Raw genomic sequence first — 17,301 nt, 5'->3', positions numbered from 1 at the left:
TTGACATTTGGGAGTTGTAGTTGTTGGGATTTATAGTTCACCTACAATCAAAGTGCATTCTGGACCCCACCAACGATAAAATTAGTCCAAACTTCTCACACAGAACTCCTATGACCAACAGAAAATACTGTTTTCTGATGCTCTTTGGCGACCCCTCTGACACCCCCTTGTGATAAAATAAAATAGGGTTACTTAATAAAAAATAATCCCTTCAAAACTGTAATCCTTGGAATCTCTCTCCCATAAGTCTCCACTCTTTTGAATAACTAGGTGTATAACTCATATAATAAGTGGGCCTGGTGTATATATTTAAGCGACTGTAAAAGTAACATCACTAAATAATGTATATTGATGCTTTATCCTTTGTATTACATTTCATAAATGTACCTGGGGAAGAGGGGCATCTTATAGATATAATGGCTGGACTACTATATGCCCAAACGTGGGAAAATGTAGAAATCCAGGCAGTAGAAGATTGGATGGTGAAGAAACAGAAAGAAATGGACAAGTTAGCAATATTATTAAAGGATAAGTCATTTCACAGTTTTTTGGAAGAATTGGAACCTTTTCAACAAGAGATGAAAAGATGCTATTACAAGTTTGGAGATAGCAATTGTTTGGATCTTTTTCCTTTTGGTAAATACAAGTAGAAGTACATATCATACTGTGTATTAGGTGTACGAAAAATTGAACACTACATGTATTTATTATTATTATTATTATTATTATTATTATTATTATTTATTTACTTTGCTCATATACCGCTGTATATCAAGCCCGAAGGTGACTCACAGCGGTTCACAAACAGTAAAAACAGTAGAAACAGCAGTGGTTCCATACAACATATAACAATTGACTTAACACATTATCCATAAATTACCAATAAGCAATTACAATGCACAATTATTACAAAAAACAACCGTACCCAATCTTCTCATCATCCAAGTGTAGTCCAGGTTCGTCGTCCATTGTTCCATTCCTATGTTCCATTACCAGATTGCACTAAATTACTCAAACGCCTGCACAAACATCCAGGTCTTCACCTTTTTGCAGAATACCATTAGAGATGGTGCTAGTCTAATGTCCGTAGGAAGGGCGTTCCACAGCCGAGGAGCCACCACTGAGAAGGCCCTATCTCTCGTCCCCGCCAGCCGAGCTTGAGAAGCAGGCAGGATCGAGAGCAGGGTCTCCCCGGAAGATCTCAAAGTCCTGGTGGGTTCATAGGCAGAGATGCGGTCAGATAGGTAGCTTGGGCCGGAACCATTTAGGGCTTTAAAGGCCAACGCCAGCACTTTGAATTCAGCCCGGTAGCAGATCGGTAGCCAGTGGAGTTGGCGCAACAGGGGGGTTGTATGCTCCCTGCGCTCCGCTCCTGTTAAAATCATGGCTGCCGAGCGTTGGACTAGTTGGAGCTTCCGAGCTGTCTTCAAAGGCAACCCCACGTAGAGAGCGTTGCAGTAGTCTAAACGGGATGTAACCAGAGCGTGGACTACCGTGGCCAAGTCAGACTTCCCAAGGTACGGGCGCAGCTGGCGCACAAGCTTTAGCTGTGCAAATGCTCCCCTGGTGTTTTAGACTTGTGTTTGGTAGAGATTTATATCTGTAACTTATTAAGTGATTAATTGTCACTTTTTGAGGCGTCAGTGGAGCACTTTTTCAGCTCCATTGGCTGCCTATTAGCTTCCGAGCACAATTCAAAGTGCTGGTTTTGACCTATAAAGCCCTAAATGGCTCTGGCCCACTTTACCTGTCCAAACATGTCTCTCCCCATGAACCATCAAGGACTTTAAGATCATTTGGGGAGGCATCGCAGTCGCATTTAGTGGGAACGAGAGACATGGCCTTCTCTGTGGTGGCCCCTCGGCTGAGTAACTCCCTCCCTAAAGAGGTTAGATCCTCCCCCCTCCCTCCTGACTTTTCACAAGACATTTAAGACTTGGCTGTGGAAGCAAGCACTCGCAGAATAGACTATTTTTATTGGCATAGATGAGATTTTATGAACTGCATTTTTGGACTGATTTGGAGGACATTTTAAACCTGGCAAACCGTTTTTAAATGTATATTTATTATCATTTTATGTAATTGTGTGTTTTATTGATGTTTTTATATTGTTGGAAGCTGCTCTGAGTCCCTCATCAGAGGTTGAGAATAGGACGGGATACAAATGCTCTAAATAAATAAATAAATAAATTTATAAACATATGTTTCTTTAAAAAAATATTCTACTAAAAATATCTAAAAGGGAACAGAACAGCACCATTTGAGTCAGTCTTTTGAAATGATATTACTTGTTTCTTTTGGAGGGGATTCAACAAAAAGGGGGATATCCTTTAGTATTGGCAATATACTATAGGTAGGAGAGAGTTTAATGCCCTGAGCATGCCACTCTTCCGCTGTTAATCCTACAACAAGCAGTCACGGTGCCAAGCATTTTCTCTAGTCCAAAAAGATTCTCACTGCCCTTTCAATGAACTGGGAAGGAGGAGCAAAAGCACGTGGCCACATCTCTGCTTTAAGAGAGAAGCAACTTGCCAATGCAAAGGGATGGAGGGAAGAAATAAAGTAAAGGAGTTGTGTTCTGGTAGAAGGAAGGAAACTTGGGGTGATTGCATCATGAAAGAGGAACAGGAGAGCTGTGACTTGGATCACTCCCTGCTTCTGGGACGATAAACTGCAGCTGAGACTTCCTACAAACAGTTCATCTCTGTTTAAAGGCACTGCAAAGCCAAAATAAGCAGGTGGGGAATGAAATTGACTGGGGATGTGTGGTTTTCCACTCTCCCAGAATTAAGAGTTTTGCTTTCTGGTTTCGAAACCTCTCATTTTAAGCCTATCAATTGGCTAGTGGCTCGTAACACAAGACTGTTCCACATATCTCATAGAAGAAAATTCAAGGCTTGACTCAGAACATCTTTTCAATAGTGAGGAACCACCAATCTTTTTGATGAGTCTATCTGTAAAGGGAGGGATAACAGCTCAGGGGTAAACCTAAGCTTTGCATTCAGAGTGTTTCCATTCAGTTTCTGGTGTCTCCAGTTGCAATGGGATCAGGTAGCTCAGGAATACTCAAAGTGCATTTCACATATGGTACCCCATTACAGTACCAAAATAACACAATGCTAACATGCCCTCCAGTGTTTCATTGGTAAAATCTAGGCCTGGGTAACAACGGAAAAATGTGTTTCTAAAATCGATTTGTATTTGGGTTTTTTTTTTTTGTTTCGATATTTAAAATAATTACAAAATTTTCCTTTTAAAAAGTTCGATATTTACAAAATTTCGTAAATGGTAAAAAATTAACGAATCGATTTCCGAAACAATAACGAATCGATTCGTTAATGGCGGACGCGACCGCGAAATATGCTAAAAAACCTCCAAAACCTTCTGAAGCTTCCCTCTCCCTCTGTTGTTGACTGTTGGTGTGATATTATAATTTTTTTTCACTAATTAAACCATAAAACTGGCCCAGACATGCGGAAATAATAACGAAACGACCTCAAAACAATAACGAAACGAATACAATATCGAAATACGAAGCATTTACAAAACGTTTTTGAAAATTCGTTTTTTTTAATAATTTCTCCAGAATGGTTCGTTATCGTTTTGTAATTGAAAAAATTAACGAATTATTAACGAATTACGAATTAACGAAACGAAACCGCCCAGCCCTAGTAAAATCCATGATGGTTGTGACCAAGCAACATCAGATTGTGGGCAAAATGGGAAAGAATGCACAACATAGGATAGACTGCATCTGTTTGCTTTTGTGTGAGGCTACTGGGAAGGACAAATTTCAGGCTTCATGTTTTCTCTCTGCTGAGTTAATAGTTTTTCAGATTGAACTTAATCTTAAACAATTGGAGTAAGCCAGCGATTCCCAACCTTTCTTTGACCAGGGACCACTTGACCAGGGAGCACTCTCCCACATTAGTACCAAAAGGGTCAGTAATCAGTTTTTTGTCAGCTTTGGACTTGGTTTGGTTATTTGGGGTACTGATTCAGAAAATTGTATTGGGTGGACAACAGCAGCTCTAGTTTCTGATACAGAACTAATGCCATCCAGTAGGCACCATCTGCTCGCCCACAGAAAACCATACTTAATAAGCCTCGGCACTATAAAAGGGTTTTGCAAGATCAGTCGCTCTTGTTGCAATGGTGTAGTATCGGTGAGGCTGCGGACCATATTTTAGTACTTGTAAACCACTAGTGGTCAATGGACCACAGGTTGGGAACCACTGGAATAAGCTGAGAACAGAGGGAGAAAGAGAGGAGGAGATAAATCCTGGGGTGTTTTCTAAGATAGGGAATAAGAGGATTAATTAGGACTCTCCCTGTCAAATGGGGCATTCTCTGAACCTTGAAAAGCAACATCAACTCCCTCTAAAACATCTGTCTTTAGGGAAACACCTCAGGTAGAAGCAGTTGGTGGCTTTGGTTTCATTGGAGCAGTGGATCTGCTCTGGGTTGCATCCAGAACATGGATTCTATCCAATGTACTCAACCTTGCCCCAAAGACTACAAACTAGAATGGATTCACTCACCCTGAAATGGGTGGATGAGTTCAGGTCTACTCTCCTATATAAATTCACCCTTAATTTAAAATCACAAAGATTAATATCAGAGAAAGTGTGAGTATACTGGAAGAATTTGTTTAAAAAGAGCTGAAAGCAAAACTGCATTCAGGAGATGCCACCCCTGACTGATTTAATGATGCTTTATAGATACTGATAACGATTCTTAAAGGGGTAAAACAATTGTCCAATGGTCTCTTGTCAACTGTGAAAATTTAAGGGTGCATCTGTTTGCACTCATTATTTAAAGGTCTTTTTTCCCTGACAACTGTTTAGCAAAGCACATGGATATATTGGCATATTGCTCATTTGTAATATGCATAATGCTTCGCTGTGTATTACAGCAGCAAAAACATGGTTGTAGCTGTTTGCATTAGAAAGAGACAGGCAGACACTATTGTTATGCCAAAGCTTTTGCGGATAATTATGTTCCAGAGCCTCATGGCTGCACAGGCAGTTGTGTGTAAAGGCCAGCGGGTAGGCTGGGACAAAGCAATGTTACCTGTCCAATTGAGGTGGGACAAAGTAATGTTACCTGTCCAATTGAGGTAGAACTGCATTTTCCCAAAACTGGCTCCAAACCCTGAGTTTTGTCCTAATGTTAAAGTTGTGGTAAAGATGACCTGGAGTGGAAAGTTTGCAAGCTATCGTGGGAGTGAGGGGCATTTAACTCTTCCCAACCCATAAAGAGTCCAGCATATCTACCGCTTTATCATACTGAGCAATTTCCCAACCATAGGACACTTCAGCCTCTTTTCAAGCATGGAGAGGCAGTGAGCTCAGCACATGAGTTAAACTACTTCTGGCAGTCATGCATAGCCCTCCATGGTTAAAAAGAGGCAGAATTGACCTAAAAGGAGGACAATCAACCTCATCACATTGAGAAATTTCCCCTTCTTAGGATGCTTCAGACTCTTTTGAAGCATGGAGAGGCATGGAGCTCATCACATGTTCCAGAGTTGAAAAGAGGCAGAAATGTCCTGAAAGGAGGGAACTCTGAACGAGGGCTAGCAGTCATCATCAGAGCTCCTACCTCTTATCACACTTTACTCCCATCTTTACAACTTAACAAGTGGGATGGGAACCATCAAGAGTTCCCCATCCTGTTTCATTGCTCGTCAGCAGTCTGTTGTATCCTATGGGCTTTGATGCAGAACCATAGGATTCCATGGAAAGAAATGGTTTTAACCTGGATCACTATCTCTTGTACCCTATGGAGTTTGGTGCAGGACAATAGGATCCCATGGAAAGCAATGGGTTTAACCTGGAGCACTGTCTCTTGTACTCTATGGGATTTCATGCTGAAAAATAAGATGTCATGGAAAGCAATGGTTTTAACGTGGAGCACTATATCTTGCATCCTTGAGCAATTTGGGGCAGAACTATAGAATCCCATGGAAAGAACTGGTTTTAAACTGGTGTCAGTCACCTTTAATATAAGGGGTTTTGGGCAGTTCAAGGGATCTCTTGGTTTTTGGATACTGTTGCTTCTCCTGATTGAAAAAAGTAATACTGACCTTGTGATGAATGTATAGCCAGCTCTTAAGTTTCTCCCTTAAAGGGGTAGTCACCCATGCTTTTCCCTCTCAATGTGATGAGGTGGTTAGAGGGCAGTGGATTTGATACGAGCGTATTCTCCAGAAGTCCAGTGTAAGTATCAAAATGGCTTTCACAGATGCTCAGGTTAGTTTGCAGGAATTCAGAGCTCATTCTACAAGTATTATAGCAATGCTGACCAAAGCATGACCTATCTACAGTTCTGTGTTTGCAGCCCTCTTAAAAATTCTCAATGGATTCTGCCACCAAAATGGCCAATACAGTCCCTCCCCTAAGGACATTTTACTCAACATCTATCCTTCCATGAGTTGTCTTAGAACATTCCCATGCCTTTCTTTTAGAACAGGGCTATCCAATAGCATCCAGATTGGATTGTTGTAGGTTTTTTGGGCTGTATGCATCCTAGGACATTGACAAAAGCAGGGTCAGTATGGAGGTAAGCCAGGGTGGCGACACCTTCCTCTGTGGAATGGGGAAAGCAGTAATGCAGAGTGATGGTTTCTAGGGCTGGGCGGTTTCGTTTCGTTAATTCGTAATTCGTTAATAATTCGTTAATTTTTTTAATTACAAAACGATAACAAACCATTCTGGAGCAATTTTTTTAAAAAACGAATTTTTAAATAGTTTTGTAAATGCTTTGTATTTCATTATTGTATTCGTTTCGTTATTGTTTTGAGGTCGTTTTGTTATTATTTCCGCATGTCTGGGGCAAGTTTTATGGTTGTTTTTTGTTTAATTAGTGAAAAAAAATTATAATATCACACCAACAGTCAACAACAGAGGGAGAGGGAAGCTTCAGAAGTTTTTGGAGGTTTTTTAGCGTTTTTTGCGGTCGCGTCCGCCATTAACGAATCGATTCGTTATTGTTTCAGAAATCGATTCGTTAATGTTTTGTAATTTTTTTCACATTTGCGAAATTTCGTAAATATCGAACTTTTTAAAAGGAAAATTTTGTAATTATTTTAAATAACGAAATGCAAAAAACCCCAAAAAAAGAATCGATTTTAGAAACAAATTTTTCCGTTGTTACCCAGGCCTAATGGTTTCCCTTGCTGCCCGCCAGATTCACCACTCTGCCTGGCGAATCCCCCTGCTATAGCCTGCTTTTTGAACCTTAGTGTGATGAGGTCCTTTGATGATGATGGTGGTGGTGATGATGATGATGATGATGAGGTTCCCATTTTCCACCTCATAAAAGGAAAATATTGGCCTAGAACCTGCACCCAGTGCCACCATGTTTATGTGCTGTTGAGTACCTTGAATGTTCCTTTACAGCTCATGAGTCATAAACCAGATTTATTTATTTTTTTCTTAAGTGGCTTATTTTGGTAGGTTTCAGCTGCATCACACCCCGGCTAACTTTGCACAATAGCACCTTGTGAAATAGAGATCCCCCACTGTTTACGCTGTGGTGCCAATTGAACTTTTGGTTAACTTAATTTCCAACTAGTAACAGTTTGCGGAAGCTGTAGGTGTGCTGCTGGATACAATGTGTGTTTGTGTGTTTGGGGGGTGTTAATCTCTCCCTTTCCCCTCAACTCCCTTTTAAACAATAAAAGCTTGCCTTTTATTCCTGCCGCTCATTATAATTCACATGTTCAGCCTGCTTATAATAATGTTCCTCAATCATCTCCTCCCCACCTCCTACCCTGCAACGGTCTTTTGTTTTCTTTTACAGCTGAGCCAACCCTTCTCCGTAATTTCTGAAAGCTTTTCAATTTCTCTCTATAGGTTGTTGTTTCGTAACATTTTATACAAGAAAAGCTGCACTTGAGGCACAGAATGCACTGCACAATATTAAAACTTTACCTGGGGTGAGTACATTTACTTTCTTTTGTGATAATCATTTTTTTTGGAGCTAGGAGAAAGGTGGGTGTTGGGGCGGGGGGAGAGAGAGAGAGAAGGAGAAAGAAAAGAAATAAATAGCCCGCTTTGGAGAAGGTGCTGCTTACAAGCTCTTAGTGCACAACAGCTTTGGTGCTTTGAAAGGAGGTTTACTGAGCTGATGGTGCAATGTCAGTTAACCTTGCCAAATGGACGGCCCAGCGGTGATCTTGTTAGGACGGATGAAAAACTACTCTTAGCATTTTGTGGCAGCAGATGTGAATTGGCACAGGGGGTTAGCATTATGACTTTTCAACAAATGTTAAAAGCAACAGGGGGAAAAATGAATCGTTTCACCAAGGCATTCTACTGTCCCACAGCCAACTTGTAACAGTGCAAAAAGGAACGGGTGGAGAGGAAGGAACCTAGCTGCACCTTTAAGAATAAATATTTTTTAAAAAAATTAATTCATAGGAAAACATGTTTCTCGAGCGTCAGAGGAATGCTGAACTGATCAGAATCTTTGCAGCTTGTAATGTCTTCTGCACAAAATTTTCTCATACTTTTTTTGGGGAGTTATATTTATTTGTTTGCTTATTTATGACATTTATATCCTGCTCTTCTCACCCCGAAGGGGACTCAGAACGGCTTACAAGTTATATGTACATGTTGTTGTTGTTCATTCGTTCAGTCGTCTCCGACTCTTCATGACCTCATGGACCAGCCCACGCCAGAGTTCCCTGTTGGCTGTCACCACCCCCAGCTCCTTCAAGGTCAGTCCAGTCACTTCAAGGATGCCATCCATCCATCTTGCCCTTGTTCGGCCCCTCTTCCTTTTTCCTTCCACTTTCCCCAGCATAATTGTCTTCTCTAGGCTTTGATGTCTCCTCATGATGTGGCCAAAGTACTTCAACTTTGTCTCTAGTATCCTTCCCTCCAGTGAGCAGTCGGGCTTTATTTCCTGGAGGATGGACTGGTTGGATCTTCTCGCAGTCCAAGGCACTCTCAGAACTTTCCTCCAACACCACAGCTCAAAAGCATCTATCTTCCTTCGCTCAGCCCTCCCTAAGGTCCAGCTCTCACATCCGTAGGTGACTACAGGGAATACCATGGCTTTGACTAAATGTACATACAACATATTATATTATTATTAGCATAGCACAATATTAGTATTATATTAGTGTGCCTTCCCTGAATAATGACCCCATAGTACGTTGTCTTCCAAAGCACTTTACATTACTTTAAGTCTGCTCGTATGCTCTTCCACAAATACCAGTATCACCTTCCGTTCATGTCCCAGCATTATTTCCAATTTTAACTTAACATTTGGCCTTCCCACTGTTTTTAATTATGTGTTGTTTTATTGATAATGTGGTTTATCTTATTGTCTATGTGTTTTAATTGCTTGTATTGTTGTTTTTATTGCTTGTACTGTTGTGTTTGGGCTCGGCCTCATGTAAGCCGCACCAAGTCCCTTGGGGAGATGGTAGCGGAGTACAAATAAAGTGTTATTATTATTAGTAGTAGTAGTAGTAGTAGTAGTACTAGTAGTAGTATATATTCCTATATTGTACTATACCATTGTACAGCAATATTATTAGTAATATTACATGTAATATAACATATATATATATATATATATATATATATATATTATTCAAACTTATATGCCACCACTCCCCAGGGCTCGGAGCGGCTTACAAAACAAACTGGAATCTAACACAAATTAAAACAACAGATCAAAGGTCAAAAGCCTGTTGAAACAAATACGTCTTACAAGCCCTGCAGAAGGCTGACAAGTCCCGCAAGGCATGAACTTCTGGTGGCAGAGTGTTCCAGAGCGATGGTGCCACTACTGTAAAGGCTCTGCGTCTAGTTGCTGTTAGATGCAAGGTTTTAAAACTGGGAACTTCCAATAAATCTTAGTCCTCAGACCAATAAATAAATATATTATTTATTTATTTCAAATGTCTTTGAAAACTAAGCTGTTTTCAAACGCTTTCTCACAGTGAAATTATTGATTGCTAACTCTGAGAACAAAAATTAAAAAGGAATTTCATTCCTAATTAAGTCTAAAAAATTAGCATGAAATTTCTTGGATTTCATACTACTTTATCAGATGCATTCCAGATGTTCTCTTCCAGAATTTATATCAAACTTGACTTCCAGTGGTATTAATACAATTAATACAATTAATACAATATATCATATTATTAGCACAGCACAATATTAGTATTATATATTACTATATTGTTGCTGGAGAGAGGGGCTCCGAACTGAGTTTTCAAAGACTATTTACAGTTTCAGGCTTATTCTGAATAAAATTCACAAGAAAATACTGCTTCTTGTGCAGAAAACCCAATACTAAGGAGGGAAGCCAGGAAGACAGTCCACCATCGAACCGCAAAGATCTGGCACAAACCAGTAAAAGTGGTCCCAGTGGTGATCGGCACACTGGATCCAGTGCCTAAAGACCTTGGTCTGCACTTAAACACAATCGGCTCTGATAAGATTACCATCTGCCAGCTGCCAAAGGCCACCCTACTGGAATCTGCACACATTGTTTACTGATACATCACACAGTCCTAAACACTTGGGAAGTGTTCGACGCGTTACCCAATACAACACCAGCAGAGGGATCTTGTTTGCTGTGGACTCATCTTGTTGTGTATCAAATAATAATAATAGTAATAATAATAGTAATAATAATAATAATAAAACTTTGTTTGTATCCCGTCTCATCTCCCCACAACAATATAATTATACAAATAATGTCGACAACAACATGCATAAATATACCCAATTTAAATTAAATCAACAGTTAATAACAAGGCAAACAATATAAAATAAATCAGCATTTTAAAATTACATAAAACATCATTCATTAAAATCCCAGCCATTGTTCAGGTGAAAAGGAACAGTAAGATCCAATTTTATCTCATATCTCCAACTGTTGGGTGACATTAAAATTACCCATTTTCAAATGCCTGTTTGAATAGCCAGGTTTTCAGTTCCTTCCGTAAAATGGTCTAGCATTGGGCCTGTGTAATCTCACTGGGGAGGGTTTTCCAAAGCCAGGGGGCCACTATTGAGAAGGCCCTGTCCCTCATCCCCACCAACCACACTTGTAACGGAGGTGGGGCTGTAAGGTGGGCCTCCCCAGCAGATTTTAGGACCTAAACTGATTCAAACCTATCCCTAAGCAATATTGAATGCAATATTCCTGCTTCTTGGCAGGGGGTTGGACTGGATGGCCCATGAGATCTCTTCCAACTCTTTGATTCTATGATTCTATGATTCTAAGCAGTCTAAGCACAATACATTGGAACTTTCATGAAGATTCTCCACAACTGCAATGTGTTTTTATTATTAACGTTATTGGTAATGCTAACTGGTGACCAACAGAAAATCAAGTGGTTCAAAATGTACCGTACAGGTTCAATTCTGTAACCCTGAATCGCAATAAACCAGGGCCCATTTACACTACACAGTTACAGTGCTATAATTCCACTTTAACTGCCTTGGGTCCATCTTACAGAATCTTTGTGTTTGTAGTTTTGTGAAGCCCTGGCTGAGAGTTTTAAATACTCCTTCCCTAAACTGCCATTTCCAGATTTCCACAGGTTATAACCATGGCAGTCAATGTAGAATAATAGCACTATAATTCTGTGATGTGAGTGAGCCCCTGTTCTCTCAGATTGTAGCTTTCCAGCAGTTGTATCTTTCGTTGCCTGGGCTTCTTTTCATTGTGTCATTAAAAGGAGGCATAAACTATGCATGCTATATCTTGGCTTGTGGCGAGACTGCCCTGGGGCTGAACAAGATATTTCATGCTAAACATTTTTGGTATAAAAGGAGATTTAAGGAACATGCTGCCTCTGCCCCAATCCCCACCCCACCAAAGACTATTTAATTCATTCCTGCCAGTTGGGAAACATTTTGTTGCTCATATCAGCCCATATTTCAATGACATTTCTCTTTTGCCGATTTCTTTTTTTGCATTCCAAGACCTTCCTCCTCTTGGGACCAAGTGCCATCATATATCCGTTCTGATTTTTAGCAGATGAACTCCCACTGAAAACAAAGGATGCTACTTTAATTAATTCAATTAAGCAATTAATTAATTATTTTTTCCTTTAGTGATATCAAGAGCTATCCAGATGTGGTTGTCTACTTTGACAAGGGGCATACTATCCACTTCCTCAGCACCCTTGAATGTGTTTTGTTTTACTTTTTGGAAGGAGAGGAAGCATAGATGTATCTGTATGATGCATTCTTTTGCTTCCCTTTTGATCCTTTCTGAAGAATTGCTAACGAAAGTTGTCTCTAAAGATCAGTGGGCCAACATTTCCCAAGAAATTCCCCTTTAAACTTTTTTTCAGAGGGACTCGCATGGGGACTTAAAATTTTTGCTGCATGGTCAAATGACCTCATTTTTTTCTACTAAGCTTCTGGGGTCTTTTCTAGATTATGGCCAAGGCCCTATCCATCTATTCTGTACCATAGAGGTGTGCAAATGTAGCTACACTGACGTAAGAGATCATAAAGCTGTGCAACCTGTTATGGCATGGCATTTTCACCAGTAAAAAGCCACAAGAAGAGCTATCTTAAACATTATCATTGCATAGTAGATAGGACAAACATGGGCAAACTTCAGCCCTCCAGGAGAACATAGGGGTTAAGAAATGTACTTGGGTGCTTCTACAGGATTAATCAGAGATGGATTATGCATATCAGTGCTACTCAAGGAGTAGATCATAGACTGGTGCTGGTCTACCAGCATTCAGTTGCCAGTCCCTGGAGTTTCCTGGAAGAAGCAATTGCACTCAATGGATTCTGATATACCAGTCTTTAGCACACTGGCATTGGGAAATTGTCAGTTCAAAATGCAGGTTATTACCTATACAGCCCTATACGCTTTGGGTCCAACCTATCTTCAAAACATCTCCTTCTATGAACTGGCACAGGCTATGAGATCTGCTGGGGAGGCACTCCTCTCAGTCCCACCACAGTCCCACATACAGTTGGTGGGGACAAGAGAGAGGGTCTTCTGGAGGTGGCACCCTGGCTCTGGAGTGCCTTCCCTAGAGAGATTAGCTTAGTCCTCTTAGGTGAGGGAGAGAGATTATTTCCTCTTCTAAAAAAACCTCTTTACTGCCTTATACTGATTCAGTTTCTTCTTTTATATTGGCTGGTACTTTCTGTGTGCTGTTAAACCTTTGTTCGTTATATCACAGGCAATGAAACACTCTTGTGTATAACAAAGTAACACAGTTTATTTATAACTTCTGGCTCCAATACTTGTGGTTACATTTGTGTTTTGTTGCAATCTTGAGGCTTACAGTCAGTATCATTTACTTGGTTAACGTTTCTAAATAAACTATCAATGTTTCAAATTCACAAACATGTTACTTGCTTCACACACTTTTGGCTGAATTATATTCTGAACTAAGGCAACACTAGCCTTCTTTATGTTCCTTAAAACCCATGCTCTATTTAACTAACTGCTTCTCTATATCAGAAGTCTTTAACACATCTTCATAACTGCTTATTTCTATCAGGTACTCAAAAACCAACTCTCCTCTTCACACACAGATTCCTAACTGTCATTTTCAAACTCCCTCACTCTAACTGCCTCTTTCAGAACCTTGGCTCCACCCCTTTGGAATGTTCAGCTCTGCTCTCCCCAACTGTCATTTTGGCCTAGCAGCCTTTTCAAATCTTGGGCCTACACTAATCTGCATATGACCAATCGGCTTCACATATTCAAATGAATCCAATCTCTGCTGTTGCTACACTGTTTGTGCCTATTCTTCCCTATATGTAAACATAGAGCTATACACCAAACTTTAACATAGAGTAGCAATTTCACTACATCCTCACTCTCCAAGCTTTTTGGTCTAGTCTAAAAACATGGCTTTATAGACAGGCCTTTGACCTTGAGTACATTTTAATGGTTAGACGTGAGAACTTAGTGATTGCTTCACTCCGGCACTTGGATTGCTAATTTTAGACTGCCAGTTTTATCCGCAGGCATTACTGCATTATATATTTTTTTAAAAAAATTATCATGTGTCATTTTATGCACGTTTGCTGCTGTAAATTTATGTTGTTATAGTCTAAATGTTTTTATATTGTTTATTTTATGTTCATCAGTGCAGTGCTTCTGTGAGCTGCCCTGAGCCCCTTTGGTGGGGTATAAATAAAGTTTATTTATTCATTTATTTATTGATTGATTTATTCCCCACATCAGCTAGCTTTAAAAGAACTGATATTGGATACTTCAACCTCCTCTGTGATTCGATCTGATCTCAAACTAAAATTTTACAAGTACTGTTGGCCCTCCACAGTTACAGATTTGTTCTGACTAGGAATCCCTCAGGTCCTGCCAAAAGTTGACCATAAAGTCATGCTGGAAGAATGAGAGATTTCTAGAGAGACCAACCATCTAGGAATCTCTTGGCTTCCAGCTGATCTTAGAGTTGCAGGAGAGGAACTAGAGATATTCCTATTCCTTTTGTGAAACAATGCAATGATTGGTAATACAAATTCTATTTGAAATGCAGTGATTAATGTTTACTCTTAAAATATTGCTTTTTGGGTAGGCTTGGGGACATTTTTGCACTTCCTGGTGCATGCTTAAAAGAATTAAAGAGGAACTAAGAAGTAATTCATTTGTGACACGTTATAAATGTATAAAAAGGAGGAGAAGGCATCTAATAGCTCCGTGAAGTCTGATTTATTTTAGCAGGAGCTTTTGTGGCTCTCAGTCCATTTCCTGAGATGCACTGCTTCTGAATTATGAATGCGTTACTCTTTAAATAATGAGTAATATTAACAAGTCTCTCCCCCAGCATGACAAGTAATGGATTGCCTTTTTAAAAAGATAATGTTTCAAGCATAAGGATAGAAATATATTGATGCTAATAAAATTAATATTTGCATAGTTTTTTAAAACGTGGAAATGCCATCCCCAATGAAGGTCAGACAATAATCCTTAAAGGGTGGAAGAGGGGGGAGAAGAAAGAAACGTGGTCCATTAGGCAAGGATAATTGCAAGGTAGAGATAATGAATTGTTTATAACACATATTGTGCAGAATTAGTGAGCCGGCAAGAAATATATATGTAGCAGAAGAATAATCATATCATATGAAAGACAGGGAGGCAGTGGCATTTTTGCTCTTCTTTAATTGTGCATCAAAGCAAAGGCAGGAGGAAATCAAAACAGAGATTAGCAAAGGCCATGGGACCTTGACGGGGAGTACAGAGAGTGTCCCGTATTGCTGCTATGGTCTATAGAGCTGACCTTGATCCAAGTGGATGAGAGCTAGGAATGATTTAAGACAGGCTTCTTGGAGAAAGAATATCATAGAATTGCCTAGAGGCATGAGTAAATTGAAGTAAGTCATAGAATCATAGAATCAAAGAGTTGGAAGAGACCCCATGGGCCATCTAGTCCAACCCCCTGCCAAGAAGCAGGAATATTGCATTCAAATCACCCCTGACAGATGGTCATCCAGCCTCTGTTTAAAAGCTTCCAAAGAAGGAGCCTCCACCACACTCTGGGGCAGAGAGTTCCACTGCTGAACGGCTCTCACAGTCAGGAAGTTCTTCCTCATGTTCAGATGGAATCTCCTCTCTTGTAGTTTGAAGCCATTGTTCCACGTCCTAGTCTCCAGGGCAGCAGAAAACAAGCTTGCTCCCTCCTCCCTGTGGCTTCCTCTCACATATTTATACATGGCTATCATATCCCCTCTCAGCCTTCTCTTCTTCAGGCTAAACATTCCCAGCTCCTTAAGCCGCTCCTCATAGGGCTTGTTCTCCAGACCTTTTATCATTTTAGTCGCTCTCCTCTGGACACATTCCAGCTTGTATATGTTTTGCAGTTACACATTCCAGCTTGTATATGTTTTGCAGTTATGGAGTCTTGTACATAACTTTGCAAACCAAATTAACAAATACGTTTTTCTTCACTGATAACATTTTCCATAATATTAACCCACATTTTCCAGTGTGGGTTAATATTATGGGATCCCATTGAAAAAAGAGGGAGCCAGCATAGCCAAACAACATCCTGCATGTGTGTATACAAACAGGTACTGCCAATTCTTTTCTCCTATTTCCCCCAAAAGAAATATCAGCCTAGTAATTGTAGATTGCAATTTCTATGAGCGGGGCAGGTGGTCTGTGATTGGTTTTGTCATCTGGGCCCAACAGAAATCTTCTCTCTTCTAGTTTAGGTTTTTATTTTTCAAGCGCAGATTTATTCTGTAAGGGTGCATCTACTCTATAGAATTAATGCAGTCTGACACCATTTTAACTGTCATGAGTCAATGCTATGGAACCATGGAAGTTGTAGTTTTCCAAACTCATTAACATGCTCTGCTAAAACATGAGTTCTGGTGTCTCACCAAACTACAAATACCAGAATTCCATAGCATTGAGTCATGGTAGTTGAAGCAATGTCAAATTGTATTAATTCTACAGCAGTAGTTCCCAACCTGTGGTCCATGGATAACAAGTGGTCTGCAAGAATTAAAATATGGTCCGCAGCCTTACCGTTACTACATGCACAATGGAGGACTCATTGCAGCAACACCAGAGGCACTCCAAGTGGCCAGATACTGATCAAAGGACATTTAATCAACTACAAAGTTTGCAAACTCTGTTTTGTCTGTTTGTTAAAATTTGTTAAAATGTAATACAATTGTCTGGTTGATACTGACACAATAAATAAATAAATAAACCGTTACTACATCATTGCGACGAGAGCAACTGGTCTCGCGAAACCCTCTTATAGTGCCAAGGCTTATTAAGTATGGTTTTCTGTGGGTGAGCAGATGGCGATTACTGGATGGATTATGTTCAGTATCAGAAACTAGAGCTGATGTGGTCTATCCAATGCAATTTTTTGAATCAGCACCCCAAATAACCAAATAGACTCTACAGTTGAGCAAAAACTGATTTGTAACACTTTTGGTATTAATGTTGGAGAGTACTCCCTGGTCAAAGTGGTCTTTGATTAAAAAAAAAAAGGTTGGGAACCACTGTTCTACATTGTAGATGTATCTGAAAATGTACACTTCCAAACATCAGGAATGTGTAGTCCTGGAAAATGATGGCAAAAGCCTCTTTTTTTCACCGATTTTATTCTCCCAACAAAGGACCTGTCATTATTTTTTCATTATTTATTTTCAAGCATGGCAAAATATCAAAAACATCTGGGCATCCCCTGAGCAACGTCCTTTCAGATGGCCAATTCTCTCACACGAGAAGCAACTTGCAATTTCTCAAATCACTCCTGACACGGAAAAAATCCTTTCTAATAAAACTGTTTCCCTATCACTC

The 17,301-nt window shown here is 39.9% G+C and overlaps 1 protein-coding gene across 30 annotated transcripts in view; it reads left to right on the top strand.

The window, feature by feature from the left end:
- Positions 1-17,301, top strand: part of CELF2 (CUGBP Elav-like family member 2) — a 652,882-nt gene that overhangs the window by 485,110 nt on the left and 150,471 nt on the right. For all 30 annotated transcript variants that reach the window (XM_060776483.2, XM_060776481.2, XM_060776480.2 and 27 more), the window contains one exon: positions 7,860-7,942. In XM_060776483.2, the coding sequence (XP_060632466.1) occupies positions 7,860-7,942 (83 nt within the window). The remainder of the gene's footprint in view (positions 1-7,859; positions 7,943-17,301) is intronic.

The sequence above is a fragment of the Anolis sagrei genome, chromosome 5 (genome assembly GCF_037176765.1).
Source record: "Anolis sagrei isolate rAnoSag1 chromosome 5, rAnoSag1.mat, whole genome shotgun sequence".
Classification (NCBI taxonomy): Eukaryota; Metazoa; Chordata; class Lepidosauria; order Squamata; family Dactyloidae; genus Anolis; species Anolis sagrei.
Note: the sequence above shows the minus strand (reverse complement) of the source record. Positions and strands in the feature narration are given on the sequence as shown.